At 39.0% G+C, this 26,086-nt stretch overlaps 1 protein-coding gene and 1 non-coding gene across 2 annotated transcripts in view; both read left to right on the plus strand.

Annotated features, from left to right (window-relative positions):
- pou2f1a (POU class 2 homeobox 1a) overlaps positions 1–26,086 on the plus strand; it is a 43,782-nt gene that overhangs the window by 15,154 nt on the left and 2,542 nt on the right. Inside the window, exons 4-12 of the mRNA XM_067442337.1 lie at positions 119–280; positions 1,198–1,306; positions 1,401–1,471; positions 3,341–3,502; positions 21,521–21,662; positions 22,140–22,279; positions 22,935–23,120; positions 24,174–24,255; positions 24,336–24,573. Of these exons, the coding sequence (XP_067298438.1) occupies positions 119–280; positions 1,198–1,306; positions 1,401–1,471; positions 3,341–3,502; positions 21,521–21,662; positions 22,140–22,279; positions 22,935–23,120; positions 24,174–24,255; positions 24,336–24,573 (1,292 nt within the window). The remainder of the gene's footprint in view (positions 1–118; positions 281–1,197; positions 1,307–1,400; positions 1,472–3,340; positions 3,503–21,520; positions 21,663–22,139; positions 22,280–22,934; positions 23,121–24,173; positions 24,256–24,335; positions 24,574–26,086) is intronic.
- Positions 25,144–25,218, plus strand: trnaa-agc (transfer RNA alanine (anticodon AGC)). Its single transcript has one exon. It is a non-coding gene; the product is annotated as a tRNA-Ala (tRNA).

Consider the following 26,086-nt stretch of genomic DNA (forward strand, 5'->3'; position numbering starts at 1 on the left):
AGATGAGCGGAGGTCTGACGGCTGGCCAACCACAGGAGGAATTAATCACACTATTTGCACTACTGGGAGAACTAACGCTTTAAATAATAAGTTTATTTGATCGGTGTTGTGTGTGCAGTTGAGTCTGACCCCAGCGCAGTTGTTGTTGCAGCAGACTCAGGCTCAGCTCATCGCAGCCGTTCAACAGTCGGCAGGTCAGCAGAACAGCACCAATGGAGCCAATATCTCCGCCTCCGCGGCCACGCCCATCACCCTCTCCCAGCCCATTCAGATCGCCTCTGTAAGTGATTGACACCTCTCTCGTCCAATCAGATTCCACTGCATGCATTCATACTGTCAAACTTCCTTGAATATACACCGCTCAGGCATAACACCATAAATACCACTGATCTCTTCATCACGGCTCCTGTTAGTGGGTGGGATATATTAGGCAGCAAGTGAACATTTCGTCCTCAGAGTTGATGTGTGTGAAGCAGGAGAAATGGGCAAGCGTAAGGATTTGAGCGAGTTTGGCCAGATTGTGACGGCTAGACGACTGGGTCAGAGCATCTCCAAAACTGCAGCTCTTGTGGGCTGTTCCCGGTCTGCAGTGGTCAGTATCTATCAAAAGTGCTCCAAGGAAGGACCAGTGGAGAACCGGCCACAGGGTCATGGGCGGCCAAGGCTCATTGATGACCGTGGGGAGCGAAGGCTGGCCCGTAGGGTCCGATCAAACAGACGAGCTACTGGAGCTCAAACTGCTCCAGAAGTTAATGCTGGTTCTGATGGTTCTAACATCTTAGTGCCGGATACCTTCAGGGGTCTAGAGGAGTCCATCAGAGAGGTCATAATGTTATGCCTGATTGGTGTTTTCATATAGAGAACAGCTGTTTTACACTGGAGTAATGGAGACTCTTTCAGAAACATTATAAAATCATAACGATTTCAATCATTGATGATTAATGTACACAGCTCTCTCTCTCTCTCTCTCGCTCTCTCTCTCTCGCTCTCTCTCGCTCTCTCTCGCTCTCTCTCGCTCTCTCTCGCTCTCTCTCTCGCTCTCTCTCGCTCTCTCTCTCGCTCTCTCTCTCGCTCTCTCTCTCTCTCTCTCTCTCTCTCTCTCGCTCTCTCTCGCTCTCTCTCTCTCTCTCTCGCTCGCTCTCTCTCGCTCTCTCTCGCTCTCTCTCGCTCTCTCTCGCTCTCTCCCTCTCTCCGCAGCCGCAGGGTCTGAACCTACAGCAGTTTGTGTTGGTCCAGCCAGGTCACTCGCTCAGCCCTCAGCTTCAGCCCCAGTTCATCCTCTCTCCGTCTCCTCAGGGTCAGACCGGTACGAGTGTGTCTGTTTGACCGATGCGGATGCTAATGCTAATGCTAATGCCCCTCAGCGTTTCTGACCCGTCCTGTTCTCCTCTCGCTCCCAGGTCTCCTGCAAGCCCAGAATATCCTGACTCAACTACCTCAAAGTCAAGCCAGCCTCGCCCTCACCACACAGGTCTGAGAAATCCGCTACTCACTCATCAATGACCCCTGAAAAAACTATCACAGGTTTACAACATTGATAATATATCATATCACAGGGCTCGACATTAACACTCGCCCAGTGGTGAAGTGAAAGAGAATATTACAGACCCGACGGACAAGCGGATTAAAACACGAATAACAAAAAAATAACACCAAAATGCAAGAATGATCATTAGTTTAGAGTAAGTGGCGATGGATAGTGGATAATAGTGTAATATATAATGAACTGAAGGTGGCGCTGTTGACGCTCCGCAGCCTCTCGAGGAGAAATCTCAACACGAGACACTGAGAAACTGAGCTATACATTCAACATGTGGAGTTTTTATATTTATAACATATGATACAGTTAAACAACATCACACAACCAAGAGTGTGTTTTCCTGAACACCATCATGACTGAAAATGACACTGATTTCATATGACAGCTCCATAAACTATTAATTCACATTAATCACTTACATTTAAGATGCAATATTGACTGTTTTTGTTCTATTTCAGCAGCGAAAATAGATCCAAACAGCAGAACCGTAACGCATCTCACAGCAACAGTGTGTGTGTGTGTGTGTTAATGAATGTTTCCGTGTTTGAATGAATCGGTTTAATCAAAGATTCAATGACCTGTTCGTAAACGACTGCCTCATTCTTGAATGAATCATTTTGATGAATCGACTCAATGACTCACTCATTCTGACTCACCTGCTGCCACCTACTGGTGGTTTAGTTTCAAATACTTTTCAACATTTCTTTTGTTTATTCCAAAATACAAATCTCATGCAGTTGTAATTTTTGAAAACCTGAAGCATAGCCTTTATTTAATACATTTAGGGGGAAATGCCCTTTATAAAAGGTAAAAATATCACAAATATGCAGATTTTTAATGTCAAAACACTAAATGATTTATTCTGAAGTAATATTCTCACTACAGCACACACACACACACATCTAACTTCTTTCCGGACAAGCACATACTTAATTTTTACTCAAAAATCTTACTCATTTACTCATCTAAAGGAGAAATGAACATGCTTAAGGCCGAGTCCTTTTTTTCTCCGGAAAAAAAATGGCGTTTTGGGGGTAAAATGTGTGTTATTTTGGCAAGGTTGCCTCCTTAAAATCTGCATTCCTGGGTCTATATATCCCATAATTGAGGTCTCTTCAACACTCGGACATGGAAAAGAACCCGCGGGAAAACTGCAGACTTGGCAACACAGTGCAGTTGAGCTCTGTTGACATTTGACAACTAATGTTATGCGTCGCTCCGCTGCTCTGATTGGTTGTCGGTCTGACCAATCGAGGGCTTTCCTGGTTGGGTTGAAACGCCCCATAATCACAGCCCAATGAGCAGCAGACTCATATTCTGAGGATGAGGATGGATATTTTGTTGAATAACTTGGATCGAAATTTTAGTGTCTAGTGTTTTAGTGGAAACACTGCAAAAATGCTTTAAAGCATTTAAAATTTAAAAAATGTAAAAGCATTTTTTCAAGCAAAAGTAATTGTCTTGTTTTGGGGAAAATAACTCAAAAAGTTTTTGTTAAAATAAGATAAATAATCTGCCAATGGGGTGAGAGAAATAATCTTAATTCAAACAGAAAACAAGATTATTTTCCTCACCCCATTGGCAGATTATTTATCTTATTTTAACAAAAACTTTTTGAGTTATTTTCCCCAAAACAAGACAATTACTTTTGCTTGTCTAGTAAATACTTCTTGTTTTAAGAATGTTTAGATGTTTGGACTAGAAACAAGACAAAAATACTGAGTAAGAAGAGCATTGTTTGCAGTGTAAGTAACTGTCTGTCTAATGTTTGTCTGTCTGATGTTTGTCTGATGTTTTCAGGCGGCCACACCGACGCGGAAGATCGCGGCCATGCCGTCTCCGGCGGATCAGAATGCGAAGCGCGTGGATGTCTCGTGTGTGGAAGAGGCCAGCGATCTGGAGGAGCTCGAACAGTTCGCCAAGAGCTTCAAGCAGAGACGCATCAAGCTGGGCTTCACTCAGGTGAGCCGCATCCTCCACATGTGTGTGTGTGTGTGTTTGTGTAATATCAGTACATGTGTATAATGACATGGGTATGTCTAGGAATGGGTATCGTTAAGATTTTAACGGTATTACTACTCTTAATTATACTGCTTATCGGTCCGGTACTTTAACGGTATTCTTATCGGTACTTTTTGAGATTATTTATACACACACACACACACACACACACACACAATTAACAAAGATACACATTATATAGGCCTGCACAGTGCTTTGATTTCAGGAAGAATTCTAGTAATCAAATGTAAAATAACACTGCATAGTTTATCATAAATAGGATAAATTAATGCTTATTAAAGCTGAAGTTATTCATTCAAGAGCTGTGAGTGATTTTCTCTCTGCATTTGGTTGTTTAATTCGCAGTAATTCGTCAGCATGTTTATTTACACCGCTGCCTCTTTAAGACAGATGTGCAGCTCTATAGGCGACTGATAATAGGCAGATGCACTACACTTTCTCCCGACTATATCCATAATAACTACGTCCATTTTAGACACAAACTGTGTTTAAGAGACTCTCCAAGCCGGTCATTTTGACACAGATGTGTGTGTTCATTTGATCGTTTAGACGCGAGTGTGAAACCGAAAGTGTAATTTGCTCGTCTCGTTGCGGCTGTTTCGGAGCGCGCGCCGACTTGGGAACAATCTCTTGTGCACATTTTTGTGCTTTTAATCGCTCTTTTAATTATTAAACGCGTCCCACAATTTACCAGCAGTAGCTAGACTGTATTTTAAAACCATTGATCGTGCTGATTCTGTCATTGCGTTTGAGTTTTATGGAGAAATGACAGCGTTGGCTAATGCTGCAAAGGGAATTAAGTTGCGCTAGACATAAATATTATTATTATTATTATAATCTTTGGAAGCCAAAATCTAAAATAAAATTAGGCTATCGCAGATCTAAAGTGTAACCAGGTTATGTTTGAATGTTTGGTTCTGTCCTCGGCTGTCGTTTGTCTCTCTCTCTCTCTCTCTCTCTCTCTCTCTCTCTCTCTCTCTCTCTCTCTCTCTCTCTCTCTCTCTCTCTCTCTCTCTCTCTCTCTCTCGTCACGTGTATTTTCAAAAGTACCAACAGCAGAACCGATAGCGTCCGAGCTTATCGATACAACGGTCTTTCAAAACTCCCCCCTGGGGCCCGTTTAATACCGGTTTCGGTACCCATCCCTAGGTATGACACAGGTATTACAGGAGAGGGTGAAATATGAGGACATTACCCATGGCCCCACTTTACAAAAGGCTTATAAATCACACAGGAGGAGTTTTTATGAGAAAGTAAAAATGCAGAATGTTTCCTGTGATGGGTAGGTTTAGGGGCAGTGTGTGTGTGTGTGTGTGTGTGTGTGTGTGTGTGTGTGTACTTGTCTACCTATCTAACAGGGGACCTTGGCGTCGTTACACACTCACCAACAGGGGACCTCTGAGCCAAGAGGGGACATTTTTCAAGTCCCCTGTTGGTCATGCATTAAATCATGTGAAAATGAAGTAAAACACTAAAATGCTCTGGTGATTTTTTAAATGTTTGACCAAGTAGAGACCTACAGGTGTGTGTGTTTAAATCATGTTAAAATCAAGAAACAACACTCTGGTGAATTTTTAAAAATTTTGACCAAGAGGGGACCTAAGAGTGTGTGTGTGTTTAAGGCCATGCTCAGCAGCTCCCCTGTAGGCTGGAGCAGGAACTGTAATAGCCCTTAAACACACGTCGTTCACACACACACACTCCTCTATTGTTTGAATGGCCTGCTGTCCTCTGACTCTAGAGCTGCTGTTTAACAGACTGCTTACTAAAGGAACAAACATTATATAGATTATATCTCTTTACTAAATACCCTGACTAGTTTCAAACTTTGCATTACTTTAAAATTAAATACTACAGGATCCAAGAAAAAACGATTAAAAAATCTAAACAACCAGGATGTAATTAGAAATACATCTGCCATCAAAATGTGTGTGTCCTCAGTTTCTACAAATAAATATAGTAAATACCATCCATCATGGCCGTGGACAGGCCGTAAAACTTTATTAAATTATTAAGGGATCTCATTCAATGCTTTTGTAAACATTTTTTGTTTCTGTGTATATATATATAACATTTTAATGACAGTGGCCTATAATTATTGAAAAATAATGCATTATTTTATTTATATATATAAAAAAAAAGGTACGGTAAATGGGACAAACTTTGCATCTAAAGTTCTTTTAAACAAGTGTTAACATAGACATTATTAAAAACATTTTATTTTAGCCAAGTATTTGTAAAAATAATGTGTGACTTTTGGCCCATATAAAAGGCCCATCTTACCACCTTATACATTTGAGCTTTTTAAACTAACCACTTTTGATTTATTTATGTTTAACAAAATGATGCAGGTCCCCTGTTAGATAGTAAATCACGACGCCTGTGTGTTTGCTGTGACATTTCTTATCATCACAAACACACTGCAAAGATTTAGAGTTTTTACAGCAATACCTGAGTTTAAAGGGTTAAATCAAGCAGAAATAGCTCTCTAATGTATTAATTGCAGGTCATTATTGAATAGTGATTACGTTACACACACACTGACTCAGGTCCCCTGTTAGATAGTAAATCACGACGCCTGTGTGTTTGCTGTGACATTTCTTATCATCATAAACACACTGTAAAGATTTAGAGTTTTTACAGCAATAACTGAGTTTAAAGGGTTAAATCAAGCAGAAATAGCTCTCTAATGTATTAATTGCAGGTCATTATTGAATAGTGATTACGTTACACACACACACTGACTCAGGTCCCCTGTTAGATAGTAAATCACGACGCCTGTGTGTTTGCTGTGACATTTCTTATCATCATAAACACACTGTAAAGATTTAGAGTTTTTACAGCAATACCTGAGTTTAAAGGGTTAAATCAAGCAGAAATAGCTCTCTAATGTATTAATTGCAGGTCATTATTGAATAGTGATTACGTTACACACACACACTGACTCAGGTCCCCTGTTAGATAGTAAATCACGACGCCTGTGTGTTTGCTGTGACATTTCTTATCATCACAAACACACTGCAAAGATTTAGAGTTTTTACAGCAATACCTGAGTTTAAAGGGTTAAATCAAGCAGAAATAGCTCTCTAATGTATTAATTGCAGGTCATTATTGAATAGTGACTACGTTACACACACACTGACTCAGGTCCCCTGTTAGATAGTAAATCACGACGCCTGTGTGTTTGCTGTGACATTTCTTATCATCACAAACACACTGCAAAGATTTAGAGTTTTTACAGCAATAACTGAGTTTAAAGGGTTAAATCAAGCAGAAATAGCTCTCTAATGTATTAATTGCCGGTCATTATTGAATAGTGATTACGTTACACACACACTGACTCAGGTCCCCTGTTAGATAGTAAATCACGACGCCTGTGTGTTTGCTGTGACATTTCTTATCATCACAAACACACTGCAAAGATTTAGAGTTTTTACAGCAATAACTGAGTTTAAAGGGTTAAATCAAGCAGAAATAGCTCTCTAATGTATTAATTGCCGGTCATTATTGAATAGTGATTACGTTACACACACACTGACTCAGGTCCCCTGTTAGATAGTAAATCACGACGCCTGTGTGTTTGCTGTGACATTTCTTATCATCACAAACACACTGCTAAGATTTAGAGTTTTTACAGCAATACCTGAGTTTAAAGGGTTAAATCAAGCAGAAATAGCTCTCTAATGTATTAATTGCAGGTCATTATTGAATAGTGATTACGTTACACACACACTGACTCAGGTCCCCTGTTAGATAGTAAATCACGACGCCTGTGTGTTTGCTGTGACATTTCTTATCATCACAAACACTGCAAAGATTTAGAGTTTTTACAGCAATACCTGAGTTTAAAGGGTTAAATCAAGCAGAAATAGCTCTCTAATGTATTAATTGCAGGTCATTATTGAATAGTGATTACGTTACACACACACTGACTCAGGTCCCCTGTTAGATAGTAAATCACGACGCCTGTGTGTTTGCTGTGACATTTCTTATCATCACAAACACACTGCAAAGATTTAGAGTTTTTACAGCAATACCTGAGTTTAAAGGGTTAAATCAAGCAGAAATAGCTCTCTAATGTATTAATTGCAGGTCATTATTGAATAGTGATTACGTTACACACACACTGACTCAGGTCCCCTGTTAGATAGTAAATCACGACGCCTGTGTGTTTGCTGTGACATTTCTTATCATCACAAACACACTGCAAAGATTTAGAGTTTTTACAGCAATACCTGAGTTTAAAGGGTTAAATCAAGCAGAAATAGCTCTCTAATGTATTAATTGCAGGTCATTATTGAATAGTGATTACGTTACACACACACACTGACTCAGGTCCCCTGTTAGATAGTAAATCACGACGCCTGTGTGTTTGCTGTGACATTTCTTATCATCACAAACACTGCAAAGATTTAGAGTTTTTACAGCAATACCTGAGTTTAAAGGGTTAAATCAAGCAGAAATAGCTCTCTAATGTATTAATTGCAGGTCATTATTGAATAGTGATTATGTTACACACACACACTGACTCAGGTCCCCTGTTAGATAGTAAATCACGACGCCTGTGTGTTTGCTGTGACATTTCTTATCATCACAAACACTGCAAAGATTTAGAGTTTTTACAGCAATACCTGAGTTTAAAGGGTTAAATCAAGCAGAGATAGCTCTCTAATGTATTAATTGCAGGTCATTATTGAATAGTGATTACGTTACACACACACTGACTCAGGTCCCCTGTTAGATAGTAAATCACGACGCCTGTGTGTTTGCTGTGACATTTCTTATCATCACAAACACACTGCAAAGATTTAGAGTTTTTACAGCAATACCTGAGTTTAAAGGGTTAAATCAAGCAGAAATAGCTCTCTAATGTATTAATTGCAGGTCATTATTGAATAGTGATTACGTTACACACACACTGACTCAGGTCCCCTGTTAGATAGTAAATCACGACGCCTGTGTGTTTGCTGTGACATTTCTTATCATCACAAACACACTGCAAAGATTTAGAGTTTTTACAGCAATAACTGAGTTTAAAGGGTTAAATCAAGCAGAAATAGCTCTCTAATGTATTAATTGCAGGTCATTATTGAATAGTGATTACGTTACACACACACACTGACTCAGGTCCCCTGTTAGATAGTAAATCACGACGCCTGTGTGTTTGCTGTGACATTTCTTATCATCACAAACACACTGCAAAGATTTAGAGTTTTTACAGCAATACCTGAGTTTAAAGGGTTAAATCAAGCAGAAATAGCTCTCTAATGTATTAATTGCAGGTCATTATTGAATAGTGATTACGTTACACACACACACTGACTCAGGTCCCCTGTTAGATAGTAAATCATGACGCCTGTGTGTTTGCTGTGACATTTCTTATCATCACAAACACACTGCTAAGATTTAGAGTTTTTACAGCCATACCTGAGTTTAAAGGGTTAAATCAAGCAGAAATAGCTCTCTAATGTATTAATTGCAGGTCATTATTGAATAGTGATTACGTTACACACACACTGACTCAGGTCCCCTGTTAGATAGTAAATCACGACGCCTGTGTGTTTGCTGTGACATTTCTTATCATCATAAACACACTGCAAAGATTTAGAGTTTTTACAGCAATAACTGAGTTTAAAGGGTTAAATCAAGCAGAGATAGCTCTCTAATGTATTAATTGCAGGTCATTATTGAATAGTGATTACGTTACACACACACACTGACTCAGGTCCCCTGTTAGATAGTAAATCACGACGCCTGTGTGTTTGCTGTGACATTTCTTATCATCACAAACACACTGCTAAGATTTAGAGTTTTTACAGCCATACCTGAGTTTAAAGGGTTAAATCAAGCAGAGATAGCTCTCTAATGTATTAATTGCAGGTCATTATTGAATAGTGAATATGTTACACACACACTGACTCAGGTCCCCTGTTAGATAGTAAATCACGACGCCTGTGTGTTTGCTGTGACATTTCTTATCATCACAAACACACTGCTAAGATTTAGAGTTTTTACAGCCATACCTGAGTTTAAAGGGTTAAATCAAGCAGAAATAGCTCTCTAATGTATTAATTGCAGGTCATTATTGAATAGTGATTACGTTACACACACACTGACTCAGGTCCCCTGTTAGATAGTAAATCACGACGCCTGTGTGTTTGCTGTGACATTTCTTATCATCACAAACACACTGCTAAGATTTAGAGTTTTTACAGCAATACCTGAGTTTAAAGGGTTAAATCAAGCAGAAATAGCTCTCTAATGTATTAATTGCAGGTCATTATTGAATAGTGATTACGTTACACACACACACTGACTCAGGTCCCCTGTTAGATAGTAAATCACGACGCCTGTGTGTTTGCTGTGACATTTCTTATCATCACAAACACACTGCAAAGATTTAGAGTTTTTACAGCAATACCTGAGTTTAAAGGGTTAAATCAAGCAGAAATAGCTCTCTAATGTATTAATTGCAGGTCATTATTGAATAGTGATTACGTTACACACACACACTGACTCAGGTCCCCTGTTAGATAGTAAATCACGACGCCTGTGTGTTTGCTGTGACATTTCTTATCATCACAAACACACTGCAAAGATTTAGAGTTTTTACAGCAATACCTGAGTTTAAAGGGTTAAATCAAGCAGAGATAGCTCTCTAATGTATTAATTGCAGGTCATTATTGAATAGTGAATATGTTACACACACACTGACTCAGGTCCCCTGTTAGATAGTAAATCACGACGCCTGTGTGTTTGCTGTGACATTTCTTATCATCACAAACACTGCAAAGATTTAGAGTTTTTACAGCAATAACTGAGTTTAAAGGGTTAAATCAAGCAGAGATAGCTCTCTAATGTATTAATTGCAGGTCATTATTGAATAGTGAATATGTTACACACACACTGACTCAGGTCCCCTGTTAGATAGTAAATCACGACGCCTGTGTGTTTGCTGTGACATTTCTTATCATAAACACACTGTAAAGATTTAGAGTTTTTACAGCAATACCTGAGTTTAAAGGGTTAAATCAAGCAGAAATAGCTCTCTAATGTATTAATTGCAGGTCATTATTGAATAGTGATTACGTTACACACACACACTGACTCAGGTCCCCTGTTAGATAGTAAATCACGACGCCTGTGTGTTTGCTGTGACATTTCTTATCATCACAAACACACTGCTAAGATTTAGAGTTTTTACAGCAATACCTGAGTTTAAAGGGTTAAATCAAGCAGAGATAGCTCTCTAATGTATTAATTGCAGGTCATTATTGAATAGTGAATATGTTACACACACACTGACTCAGGTCCCCTGTTAGATAGTAAATCACGACGCCTGTGTGTTTGCTGTGACATTTCTTATCATCACAAACACACTGCTAAGATTTAGAGTTTTTACAGCCATACCTGAGTTTAAAGGGTTAAATCAAGCAGAGATAGCTCTCTAATGTATTAATTGCAGGTCATTATTGAATAGTGAATATGTTACACACACACTGACTCAGGTCCCCTGTTAGATAGTAAATCACGACGCCTGTGTGTTTGCTGTGACATTTCTTATCATCACAAACACACTGCAAAGATTTAGAGTTTTTACAGCAATACCTGAGTTTAAAGGGTTAAATCAAGCAGAAATAGCTCTCTAATGTATTAATTGCAGGTCATTATTGAATAGTGATTACGTTACACACACACTGACTCAGGTCCCCTGTTAGATAGTAAATCACGACGCCTGTGTGTTTGCTGTGACATTTCTTATCATCACAAACACACTGCAAAGATTTAGAGTTTTTACAGCAATACCTGAGTTTAAAGGGTTAAATCAAGCAGAAATAGCTCTCTAATGTATTAATTGCAGGTCATTATTGAATAGTGATTACGTTACACACACACACTGACTCAGGTCCCCTGTTAGATAGTAAATCACGACGCCTGTGTGTTTGCTGTGACATTTCTTATCATCACAAACACTGCAAAGATTTAGAGTTTTTACAGCAATACCTGAGTTTAAAGGGTTAAATCAAGCAGAAATAGCTCTCTAATGTATTAATTGCAGGTCATTATTGAATAGTGATTATGTTACACACACACACTGACTCAGGTCCCCTGTTAGATAGTAAATCACGACGCCTGTGTGTTTGCTGTGACATTTCTTATCATCACAAACACTGCAAAGATTTAGAGTTTTTACAGCAATACCTGAGTTTAAAGGGTTAAATCAAGCAGAGATAGCTCTCTAATGTATTAATTGCAGGTCATTATTGAATAGTGATTACGTTACACACACACTGACTCAGGTCCCCTGTTAGATAGTAAATCACGACGCCTGTGTGTTTGCTGTGACATTTCTTATCATCACAAACACACTGCAAAGATTTAGAGTTTTTACAGCAATACCTGAGTTTAAAGGGTTAAATCAAGCAGAAATAGCTCTCTAATGTATTAATTGCAGGTCATTATTGAATAGTGATTACGTTACACACACACACTGACTCAGGTCCCCTGTTAGATAGTAAATCACGACGCCTGTGTGTTTGCTGTGACATTTCTTATCATCACAAACACACTGTAAAGATTTAGAGTTTTTACAGCAATACCTGAGTTTAAAGGGTTAAATCAAGCAGAAATAGCTCTCTAATGTATTAATTGCAGGTCATTATTGAATAGTGATTACGTTACACACACACACTGACTCAGGTCCCCTGTTAGATAGTAAATCACGACGCCTGTGTGTTTGCTGTGACATTTCTTATCATCACAAACACACTGCTAAGATTTAGAGTTTTTACAGCCATACCTGAGTTTAAAGGGTTAAATCAAGCAGAAATAGCTCTCTAATGTATTAATTGCAGGTCATTATTGAATAGTGATTACGTTACACACACACTGACTCAGGTCCCCTGTTAGATAGTAAATCACGACGCCTGTGTGTTTGCTGTGACATTTCTTATCATCACAAACACACTGCAAAGATTTAGAGTTTTTACAGCAATACCTGAGTTTAAAGGGTTAAATCAAGCAGAAATAGCTCTCTAATGTATTAATTGCAGGTCATTATTGAATAGTGATTACGTTACACACACACACTGACTCAGGTCCCCTGTTAGATAGTAAATCACGACGCCTGTGTGTTTGCTGTGACATTTCTTATCATCACAAACACACTGCAAAGATTTAGAGTTTTTACAGCAATACCTGAGTTTAAAGGGTTAAATCAAGCAGAGATAGCTCTCTAATGTATTAATTGCAGGTCATTATTGAATAGTGAATATGTTACACACACACTGACTCAGGTCCCCTGTTAGATAGTAAATCACGACGCCTGTGTGTTTGCTGTGACATTTCTTATCATCACAAACACACTGCAAAGATTTAGAGTTTTTACAGCAATACCTGAGTTTAAAGGGTTAAATCAAGCAGAAATAGCTCTCTAATGTATTAATTGCAGGTCATTATTGAATAGTGATTACGTTACACACACACACTGACTCAGGTCCCCTGTTAGATAGTAAATCACGACGCCTGTGTGTTTGCTGTGACATTTCTTATCATCACAAACACACTGCTAAGATTTAGAGTTTTTACAGCAATACCTGAGTTTAAAGGGTTAAATCAAGCAGAGATAGCTCTCTAATGTATTAATTGCAGGTCATTATTAAATAGTGAATATGTTACACACACACTGACTCAGGTCCCCTGTTAGATAGTAAATCACGACGCCTGTGTGTTTGCTGTGACATTTCTTATCATCACAAACACACTGCTAAGATTTAGAGTTTTTACAGCCATACCTGAGTTTAAAGGGTTAAATCAAGCAGAGATAGCTCTCTAATGTATTAATTGCAGGTCATTATTGAATAGTGAATATGTTACACACACACACTGACTCAGGTCCCCTGTTAGATAGTAAATCACGACGCCTGTGTGTTTGCTGTGACATTTCTTATCATCACAAACACACTGCTAAGATTTAGAGTTTTTACAGCCATACCTGAGTTTAAAGGGTTAAATCAAGCAGAGATAGCTCTCTAATGTATTAATTGCAGGTCATTATTGAATAGTGATTACGTTACACACACACTGACTCAGGTCCCCTGTTAGATAGTAAATCACGACGCCTGTGTGTTTGCTGTGACATTTCTTATCATCACAAACACACTGCTAAGATTTAGAGTTTTTACAGCAATACCTGAGTTTAAAGGGTTAAATCAAGCAGAAATAGCTCTCTAATGTATTAATTGCAGGTCATTATTGAATAGTGACTACGTTACACACACACTGACTCGGGTCCCCTGTTAGATAGTAAATCACGACGCCTGTGTGTTTCTCTCCTCAACCCCCACAACCCCCCACTCACAATTTACATTTCAATAAGGGAGACTTGAAAAACCAGTTTGTGAACCACAGGCCAATAGAGCTCAAACTACCAATGTGGCAGAACCCTTCTCAAATAAACTAGAGAAGATGCTGGGATTTGCCCTGCCAAATTAAACTAAATTACATTTTTTACAATCGCTAGGCCACATTTCTCAATACTTTGGTCATTTTCAAAATCCTTCACACAGTTCTCCAAACCAACTTTCTGCTTCACAGCAGTTATTTCACATTCAAAATCCACAAAAACCAACAAAACACTTAATTCATGTCTCAAATCAAGTGCCAATGATCCACAGTTTAGCTTGCACAGACTGAAGTTGTGATCACTGTGTGAAGAGTTTTGAAAAAGTGACCAACATTTGTTTGACAAATTTGAGAGTGCCAGAGACTTTGACTAAGGAGAAAAGTCTGAGCACAGTGTGTGATGTTATTGAGATCTTTTATGAAACTTTTTAGAGGTGGCAAAAGTGAGAGTTCCAGAGTATCGAGCTGAAGAGAAGAGTCTGAGCACAGCGTGTGATGCTGTTGAGATCCCTTCTGAAACTTTAGAGGAGACACATATGAGCAATCCAGTCTCTCTAGCCAAGGAGACAAATCAGAGCATAGTATGTGATGTTGTTGAGATCTCTTATGAAACTTTAGAGGAGATAAACATGAGAGAATGTCATTTTTTTGTCTCAGGATAAACATGTGAGAAGCAGGAGACTTAGCCTTATGTCTCAATTTGATGTTCACTTGATCTCATTTCTGTCTAGGAGAAAGATGTGAGTTGAGAAGGAGATCTCAGGTTTGATTTTCCTTTCCTCTAGGTTGGCCTTTGGTTCACAAACTGGGTTTTTAGGGCCCTATAAAATCCGTTTTATTTTTTCCCAAATTCCGTTTTTTCCGTTTAAATTTTTGCAAATTCCGTTTTTTCCGTTTTAATTTTTGCAGATTCCTTTTTTTCCGTTAAAATGTTTGGTAATTCAGTTTTTTTTACCCTTTACTGTAATTTTGGTGAAAAAACAGTGTGCTTTTAATGTTAATATAATACAACATAAAACAAAAAATAGGAATGACCTTAAATTTATCGAGGTAACAAACATTACATTTACTTTTTAGGACAAATATGATATTTAACATAACACTGCACTTCAAATACTTCAAATATTAATGGTTATTAGCTTTAAACTTTCCGGTAAAATAAATTATAATAGTTTATATAAGTTAAAATGAAAGTGCTCCATTAGCTTTTTCTTTCAAGTAATTTTTTTTTTAAAAAGAACTAAAAAAAAAAAAATCATAAGAATCATATTTTACATACAGTACTATGAAGTACTATTAAGTAAAACATTTAAATTTGAAAATTAACATAAAAAAAACACATTTCACCATGAAATCATGTAGTGAATTGTTCTGTGTGTTTAACAATCACCATAATGATATCCAGAGCTGTGAAAAATAAAAATACACGAAAACACAACACAACACTGGCTCTTCCCAGCTTTAAAATGCCAGTGCCTTGTCGGTCCATAAAAGTGCATCTAACCATCATATAACTGATCCACACAGTAACTGATCCATAGACTAAAATACTAGCTTTCGGTTTTCAGTGCCACACGAATCACATTGCGCTTAAAGGACAACTCCGGTGAGAAATGACCCTAGGGGTAATTAACAGATGGTTACCGAGTAGATCGTTCTCTGGGATGCGGTTTCATGAAAATCGAATTTAAAGAGTTTTATCTCTAAACACAGATTAGCTTATAATGTTTGTCTATGGGGCATGGAATAAGTGAAATTAAATCGCTAGTTAATACCACTAACACGGCAGCATAATGAGGATCCCTACATGCAAACCGCAGCATTGAGAACTTGTTAGAGTACAAACGGTTTAATAAGAAGATACTTTCTAAAGACAGTACATTACACATTTACAGACTGCAGCCATCTTGGAAAACAGTCTCGACTAGTCGAGCCACGAGCGCTGTGCTAAGTGAGCTGGTCGATAGGAATTAAGTTTGTGAAATCTAATTACATGGACTTTTTTTTCTTTTTTTTTCTCTACTGCATTCAGTGCTTTCTTCCGGAAACACAACCCATTCTCACTCCCAAGGCGTCAAAAACCGAAGCATGGTCAAGTGCCTTCCGCGTCACAATAGAGACGCTAAAGGTGCCCCAAGGCGTCATGTTTCGACGCGCTGGGTGTTCCATTCATTTCAGTGAGAAACCTTTGGCGTCATACACAGACGCGCTGGGTATTAGTAATGTTATCTTCATGGTGAAATTGTATTAGTTTATAATTTTGCCATTATGACATGTTGGAGTGTGTTTTTCAATTTAATCAGCAAGCATAATTTTATTTACATTTATTTTATTTACGCTATTTAGACATGCTTAACATGTAACCCAACCCCATCCCATCCCTAAACCTACCCATTTGTCTGAACATGATATAAAACACAGGATATAGCCTGACATATACGACTGCATACACAAGTTATTCAAAAAAGTTAAATAATCCAAGTTTTCTGAGGCCAAACGATTGATTTGTATGAAGAAAATCCCCAAAAGCGATCTCCATCCGCAGAAGATCATCAACAAACACAATCAAATTTCAAATATTGGCGCCGGTTACGTGAGATTTCATAGTGAAATTGCATTGGCTCTCGTATGTCTTGTGACCAATTGCGTCATTACGTCAGCATTGATTGTAAAATGTCATTGGCTCTCGTGTGTCTTGTGACCGATTGCGTCATTACGTCAGCATTGATTGTAAAATGTCATTGGCTCTCGTGTGTCTTGTGACCAATTGCGTCATTACGTCAGCATTGATTGTAAAATGTCATTGGCTCTCGTGTGTCTTGTGACCAATTGCGTCATTACGTCAGCATTGATTGTAAAATGTCATTGGCTCTCGTGTGTCTTGTGACCAATTGCGTCATTACGTCAGCATTGATTGTAAAATGTCATTGGCTCTCGTGTGTCTTGTGACCAATTGCGTCATTACGTCAGCATTGATTGTAAAATGTCATTGGCTCTCGTGTGTCTTGTGACCGATTGCGTCATGCTCAGGAGTCTTTTGAATTATTTGAATGAGAAATGAATGAGTTCGTTCACGGGGCAGCGGGATCATCATTTCAGCGATTAAAACATCAAGATCGACTCTGTTCTTCACATGAAGATATCGTCTGACTTCAGAAGACTTGGAATGCAACATGAGTTAATACTTTTATACTGCTTTGGTCAGATTTTGCAATAAATACCTGTGACTGTACATTTATTTGCCTGTTATGTGTTTTATATTGTTTAGATATGGGTAGGTTTAGGGTAGGAGTGGAGTTAGTTGCTCCAAAATATAAAAGTAGCCTTTAAATATTAATAAAATCATGTCTGCTTTTATAAACGCAAATAATTAAATGCGTCTGTTTATGACGCCAAAGGTTTCTCATTGAAATGAATGGAGCACCCAGCGCGTCGCAAAATGACGCCCAGGGGCACCTTTAGCGTCTTAATTGTGACGCGGAAGGCACTTGACTATGCTTCGGATTTTGACGCCTTGGGAGTGAGAACGGGTTGGGAAACAACGGCCCATATGAGATTCCAAGTCACAGTTCATCACTTAGCACAGCGTTCGTCACTCAAATCTGTTTTTAGAGATAAAACTCTTTACACTTGATTTTCATGAAAACGCATCCCAGAGAACGATCTACTCTGTAACCATCTGTTAATTACCCCTATAGGGTCATTTCTCACCGGAGTTGTCCTTTAAAGAGTAACCCTTCTTCACCCATGAATGCACTGACAAACACTGAAGAGAGAAGATAGAGCTAAACAAAACTTAGCGTCAGGGGTTACTCTTTTCATAATAACACTAAAACACAATTTCTTTCAATAAAAATAGTTTGTTTAGTCTATAAAGTTTAAAATATGGACATTGTTCTTACACAAACGTGCCACTTTGCTTCAGAAGGCTCTTCATTACTCACGTGCTATATGCGTGAACACCTGAAGCACACGCCCCAAAAGCTGGATCTATGACAGTCCACGAATGCTAAACTGAGCTCTCTTTCAGGACTTTTTACTCTTAAGTGGACAAATGAATGCAAAATTATTTAAAAAAAATAGGAAGTATCCCAGTAAACATAGTTGCTTATGTCATAGTAGGTTCAGTTAAGTGAACATACACTTTGAGAAAAAGTAACTTTAAAATTATTAACTTATAAAATATATATATATATATTTTTTTTTTATTATTTTATTTTTTTACAGTGAGGACAATACAGTGTTATATTACAACTACTGACAGACCGTCCTGAAAAGCACTGTTTATTTCATGTGTATCATATCTTTTGTATTTATTTGTGCTTTCACTTGTAATGTGTTTGGGCTAGTGGTTTAGATGTGCTCTTGATATTGGAATAGAGAATAGTGTGTGTGTTGAGTTTGCTGCTCAACCCCCCACCAGTAATTTACATTTCAATGCATGAAGACTCTCGCAGGTGATACACAGAACCTCACTACTGTTACCTGTGTCCTAGACCAAATACACTGCCAAAAATAAAGTGAAATTACATGATGAAATGAAATTACAATCGCTAGGACACATTTCCCAATATTTAGGAGAACTGAGTGAGGAGTTTATAAATTTGCTAACCAACTTTCAGCTTCACAGCAGTTAATTTTACTTTTACAAATCAACTCATTCTTACAGAGCACGGCACAGGTTTATCCAACACTAACATCAGGAACATTATACAATTAAAATGTCTTTACAAAACTAGAATGACACTCTACTGCTTATAATTCACTGCATGCTTACATTACAGTACAACATTATTCCTAAGTTTCCTCTTTTGAATGGATGGTAATGGCCTAACACTTGTGTTGGTGTTCAGTTTCATCAAAGTTGCTTTGATAGTGTTTGATTTTTTTAGCAGTATAAATTGCATTACAGTATTACTGTATACATGTTGTAAATTGCTGTCTCATTCAGTTTTGTATTATGTTATTGTTTTGTCCATAAGTTTAACACTTTGGAAAACAGCATGTAAGGATGTGCGGATTGGCCTGTAGAACAAAGATTTGATTGTGTTTGTGTCAAAGTGAGAAAAGATTTCAGGTAAATTGAAAGATGTTGCCATTGAATGCATTTTTTGCTAAAGCAATGTTGATCCACAGTTAAGCTGTGATATAAAATGTTCTTTTACAAAACATTTCTCAATAATAAACACACTTTTTCAACTTTTTCAACTCTTCACACAGTGATCACAACTCCAGTCTGTGCAAGCTAAACTGTGGATCATTGGCACTTGATTTGAGACATGAATTAAGTGTTTTGTTGGTTTTTGTGGATTTTGAATGTGAAATAACTGCTGTGAAGCAGAAAGTTGGTTTGGAGAACTGTGTGAAGGATTTTGAAAATGACCAAAGTATTGAGAAATGTGGCCTAGCGATTGTAAAAACTGTAATTTAGTTTAATTTGGCAGGGCGAATCCCAGCATCTTCTCTAGTTTATTTGAGAAGGGTTCTGCCACATTGGTAGTTTGAGCTCTATTGGCCTGTGGTTCACAAACTGGTTTTTCAAGTCTTCCCTTATTGAAATGTAAATTGTGAGTGGGGGGTTGTGGGGGTTGAGGAGAGAAACACACAGGCGTCGTGATTTACTATCTAACAGGGGACCTGAGTCAGTGTGTGTGTGTAACATAATCACTATTCAATAATGACCTGCAATTAATACATTAGAGAGCTATTTCTGCTTGATTTAACCCTTTAATCTCAGTTATTGCTGTAAAAACTCTAAATCTTTGCAGTGTTTGTGATGATAAGAAATGTCACAGCAAACACACAGGCGTCGTGATTTACTATCTAACAGGGGACCTGAGTCAGTGTGTGTGTAACGTAATCACTATTCAATAATGACCTGCAATTAATAAATTAGAGAGATATTTCTGCTTGATTTAACCCTTTAATCTCAGTTATTGCTGTAAAAACTCTAAATCTTTGCAGTGTTTGTGATGATAAGAAATGTCACAGCAAACACACAGGCGTCGTGATTTACTATCTAACAGGGGACCTGAGTCAGTGTGTGTGTGTAACGTAATCACTATTCAATAATGACCTGCAATTAATACATTAGAGAGCTATTTCTGCTTGATTTAACCCTTTAAACTCAGGTATGGCTGTAAAAACTCTAAATCTTAGCAGTGTGTTTGTGATGATAAGAAATGTCACAGCAAACACACAGGCGTCGTGATTTACTATCTAACAGGGGACCTGAGTCAGTGTGTGTGTAACGTAATCACTATTCAATAATGACCTGTAATATTCAATAATGTAAATGCATTGGTGTACCTGACAATAATCTTAAATGAGAGATGTGGACTGATCATATACTGTAATTATGATGACACAACAGAGAATGAATTTCTTAAAGAAATGACTTTTCTGTAATGTATTAGGTATTATGTCTAAGGTATATTGTGTTTGTGTGTGTGTGTGTGTGTGCCTATTGTGATACCAGATGCCTGTGTAAACAAGTTAACTTATTTTAATGTGTTGACTAACATACTAAAGCACAAGAAGACTTGTGGACTAACTAAGTGTAGTGTGTTACTTGATGTTACATCTTGTAACTTTATTGCGACTGTGTAATAAATATATTTAAAAATAAGCTTCAAAATAAATTAAAGTATTAAAGTATATTTTAGGTTACAAATAAATACTTCTCAGTACATTCAAAAGAACACAGTTATTATAAAAAGACATATTATTACTTGACACATTATATAGTCTGTACGAAGCTTAACTGCATTTATGTTATTTATTTGTAAAGACATGTAATGGTGGAGATGGCATATATATATGCCAAATGCATATATATATATAATATATATATATATATATATATATATATATATATAAAATGAAGACAGACTTGACTGCCAGCTCACTTCACATTCACACACACACACACAGCTCCACTGCAGACTAATGGAGGTCCCCTGTTGGATAGGTAGACATCGGTCACACACACACATACACACAGCTCCACTGCAGACTAATGGAGGTCCCCTGTTGGATAGGTAGACATCGGTCACACACACACACACACAGCTCCATTAGAGTCTATGGAGGTCCCCTGTTGGATAGGTAGACATCGGTCACACACACACACACACAGCTCCATTAGAGTCTATGGAGGTCCCCTGTTGGATAGGTAGACATCATTCAGGTCCCCTCTTGGCATATTTTTAAAAAAATAAAAAAATGCTTATTTGAAGTTATATTATGAATAAGGACCTTAAAAGAAAATTTTGTATGTGATTTTTGTTTCTTCAAAATGACTAGAAACACAGGTCCCCTCTTGGATAGTGTAGAGTGATAGTCCCCTCTTGGTAATATAGACGTGTGTGTGTGTGTGTGTGTGTGTGTGTGTGTGTGTGTGATGGGTAGGTTTAGGGGCAGTGTGTGTGTGTGTGTGATGGGTAGGTTTAGGGGCTGTGTGTGTGTGTGTGTGATGGGTAGGTTTAGGGGCTGTGTGTGTGTGTGTGTGTGTGTGTAGCGTGACGCTAACGTGTGCGATCCGCTGTGTTTCAGGGGGACGTGGGGTTGGCGATGGGGAAACTCTACGGCAATGACTTCAGCCAGACCACCATCTCCAGGTTCGAGGCCTTGAACCTGAGCTTCAAAAACATGTGCAAACTCAAGCCACTGCTGGAGAAATGGCTCAACGACGCAGGTTAGATGCTGCACAAGCTTTTCTAATGTAGTATTTTTGTCCTGTTTCTCGTCCAAACATCTAAAAATTCTTAAAACAAGAAGTATTTACTAGACAAGCAAAAGTAATTGTCTTGTTTTGGGGAAATAACTCAAAATGAAGAGAGTTTTTGCTTAAAATAAGATAAATAATCTGCCAATGGGGTGAGAAAAATAATCTTAATTCTGTTTGGGACGGAAACAAGAAACAAAATTATTTTTCTCACCCCATTGGCAGATCATTTTGCATGTTTTAAGCAAAAACTCTTTTCATTTTGAGTTATTTTTAAGCAAACAAGCAAAAATATCTCCTGTCGTTTTACTGATCTAGTAAATGCATCTTGATTTTAGAATTTTTAGATATTTGGACTGGAAACAAGACAAAAATGCTAAATAAGAAGAGCAGTTTTTGCAGTATAAACAGAGGCTGAATAAGGCTTTCCCGCTCTGTTTTCCTCAGAGAACATGACGGCTGACTGCGTGGGGTCGAGTGCGAGCGAAATGTCTCCGGGTCTCTGCGAGAGTCTGAACCGGCGGCGGAAGAAGCGGACCAGCATCGAGACCAGCATTCGGGTGGCGTTGGAGAGAAGCTTTCTGGAGGTGAGCTGAGTCTGATGACCACTAGAGGGCAGCAACACTGACCCAATCTCTCTTCCATTAAAGGGATAGTTCCCCCCTAAACGAGCCTGTGATGATCATCTGCTGACCCCAGGGCATCATAGGTGTGTGTGTTTCTTCAGGAGAACACCAATGAAGATTTTTAACTCAGCCGTTGCTGTGTGTCGGTCATAATGATGTGAACGGGGAACGACTCTATGAGAGCAAAAGAAACCTGCTTAGAGAACACACACACACAGAGCCCTGTGGCTCATGACCACACACTGATATCTGAAGACACAAAACCATCCGTTAGTGTGAGAAATCGAGCCGTATTTATATCACTTTACCTCAAATACAGCGCTATATCCACCAGCCTTCACACACTTCACTTCCCGTAAGGTCAATAACACACGATCTGGTGTAGTTTACGAGATTCACTTCTGGCGTTGGCGTAAACTACACCAGATCGTTTATTTTGTGTTCAGCAGAAGAAAGAAACTCACAGGTTTGGAACAACCTGAGAGTGAGTAAATGATAGAGTTTTCATGTTTGAGTGAGCTATCCCTTTAAATTAATTTAGTGACGGAGCATTTTAATTAGTCATTGTGTCCTGTGAAGGGCGTGATGAGATGAAGCCTTTTTTTGTGACCTGCAGCAGAGTCAGAAGCCGTCGTCAGAGGAGATCACACTGATTGCAGATCAGCTCAGCATGGAGAAGGAAGTGGTGCGAGTTTGGTTCTGTAACCGCAGACAGAAGGAGAAGAGGATCAATCCTCCCAGCAGCTGCGGCGTATCGTCCACATCAGCCATCAAAGCCATCTACAGTAGCGCCAACACTGCGGTGCGTTACTTCACATTCACACTCACACACCGTATGAACCAGAGTCACTTCAGATCCCACACTCACCGTATGAACCAGAGTCACTTCAGATCCCACACTCACCGTATGAACCAGAGTCACTTCACATCCCACACTCACCGTATGAACCAGAGTCACTTCACATCCCACACTCACCGTATGAACCAGAGTCACTTCACATCCACACACCGTATGAACCAGAGTCACTTCACATCCCACACTCACCGTATGAACCAGAGTCACTTCACATCCCACACTCACTGTATGAACCAGAGTCACTTCACATCCCACACTCACCGTATGAACCAGAGTCACTTCACATCCACACACCGTATGAACCAGAGTCACTTCACATCCACACACCGTATGAACCAGAGTCACTTCACATCCCACACTCACCGTATGAACCAGAGTCACTTCACATCCACACACCGTATGAACCAGAGTCACTTCACATTCACACACCGTATGAACCAGAGTCACTTCACATCCCACACTCACCGTATGAACCAGAGTCACTTCACATCCACACTCACACACTGTATGAACCAGAGTCACTTCACATTCACACTCGCACACTGTATGAACCAGAGTCACTTCACATCCCACACTCACACACCGTATGAACCAGTCACTTCACATCCCGCACTCACACACCATATGAACCAGAGTCACTTCACATCCAACACTCAGACACCACATCCAACACTCAGACACCGTATGAACCAGAGTCACTTCACATCCCACACTCACACACCGTATGAACCAGAGTCACTTCACATCCCACACACACCGTATGAACCAGAGTCATTTCACATCCCACACTCACACACCGTATGAACCAGAGTCACTTCACATCCCACACACACCGTATGAACCAGTCACTTCACATCCCACAGTCACACACCGTATGAACCAGTCACTTCACATCCTACAGTCACACACCATATGAGTCTCACACTCACATCTGTACTTAAACCGTATCTGCAGACGAGTGAAGTGAGTGATTATTGACGAGTGATTACTTGTGTTCAGGTGTCCAGCGGCACAAACACACTGACGGTGAATTCTGTAGTCCCACTGAACGCCAGCAGCATCTCAAACCTCACGCTCAGTGGTGCGTTCCTCCTCTTTTCCCAGTTTCATGCTCCTCTGTTTTCCTCTTGTGAGCTCATGTTTAATGGATGTGTGCTGTAGGTGGCGCTCTGGCTCAGGTGACATCACACACGCCATCGGTCATCTCCATGGCGCCCGCCCCTGCTGTGACATCACCGTCACTGAGCACGTCCGTCACCGCGGTGAAACAGGAGGCAGTTTCCACGGCAACCACGGTCACGCAGGGGGCGGGGCAGTTTCTCTTGACGGGAACAGGACTGGGCGGAGCTAATCTGGGTTTGAACCCAACGATCATAACGCCCTCCCAGCTGACGCAAGGGTGAGTGTGTGTGTGTGTGTGTGTGTGTTAGGGCTGCACGATAATGTTAAACTGATGATCACGAGTATTTTGCTCAAAATTATAATCACGATTATTCTATAAAAAAGAGTAATAGTTATGGCCATTTTGCATGTTCTTTACCAACCTACACTTCACCCATAAGGCCTGTAGGTGGCACACCGACTTCATTTACGATGAACACTTCGTTAGATGGTTTTGGTGAACTCTTTGTAATCTGAATTCACATTAGATTTTTAAAGCAACACAATACTGTACATACTGTAACATTCTCCCGATTGTCACACTGCTTGCAGAATAAATGACCGTTGCAACCTATAAGGCGGAGATCAGTGTTGCATTCGTGTAAATTCGTCGCTGAAGGTTTGATCAGGGCAGATTTATCACACAAAAAATACAACTGGCTTGTGGAGACACAGACTGATTGACTGAGTGAAGCAGAATTTCGCTGTGGAGATCGTTAAACTCCAGCGAATATGTTTGCTTCTTCTTTCGGACGAGTGGAAAGAACATCCAAAGCACCCCTTCAAGTGTTTATTTCCTGTTGATAAAGCTTTCCTGTAGCTCAACTAGTAGAGCGTGGCGCTAGCAACGCCAAGGTCATGGGTTCGATTCCCAGGGAAAGCAAGAACTGACAATAATGTAAAAAATGTATATCTTGAATGCAATGTAAGTCGCTTTGGATTAAAGCGTCTGCCAAATGCATAAATGTAAATATTTCAGTGCACTTTATCGATTAGTGTCTGTACATTTGAGTCAGAAATCTTTTCACACACACCAAACTTTACAGTTTTATTCATATCTGTATCCTGACGGGTTGTTCATATATCATTCGCCTGATATATAGAACATTTTACTCCTACACTGCAAAAAATGCTCTTGTTTCTAGTCTAAATATCTAAAAATTCCTAAATCTAATAAGTAATATCTTATGTCATTTTACTACTAGATCACTCACTTCATTGTGATTTTATTTTTAAGATAACAAGGAAAAAATATCTCATGTGGTTTTACTGATTTAGTAAATCTTCTTGATTTAAGAGTATTTAGATATTTGGACTGGAAACGAGACAGAATGACTGAGGAAGAAGAGCATTGTTTGCAGTGTGTGAAGAAACGAGTCGGCTACTCATGCGCCCGATTTACCTTTATTTGTCATGTGCGGGGCTTCTTCTGAAACTCTGTTGACCGTATTTTCTGCTTTATTCAGATTCCCTCTGGAAAAACCTTTAATATGCCAGCCGAATCAAGCGAGGGCTTATCCAGTTTTCAGAATGCAAATGAGTGCATAATTAATTAGGTCTCGACTGCATATTTAAATTTAACATTTCAGAAAAGTTGTAATGTAAAACAATACTCTTAATGTCAATGATTTAACGTTTTTACCTGTCGTGTGTCTCGCCTGTTTTTAGGTTTGTTCTCATGACTGTGAACTGTTATATTTCCATGTGATTCGTGGTTTGTTGGTCACATGACATGCTGCTGAAAGCTCCGC

This window comes from Pseudorasbora parva, chromosome 4 (assembly GCF_024679245.1).
Source record: "Pseudorasbora parva isolate DD20220531a chromosome 4, ASM2467924v1, whole genome shotgun sequence".
Lineage (NCBI taxonomy): Eukaryota > Metazoa > Chordata > Actinopteri > Cypriniformes > Gobionidae > Pseudorasbora > Pseudorasbora parva.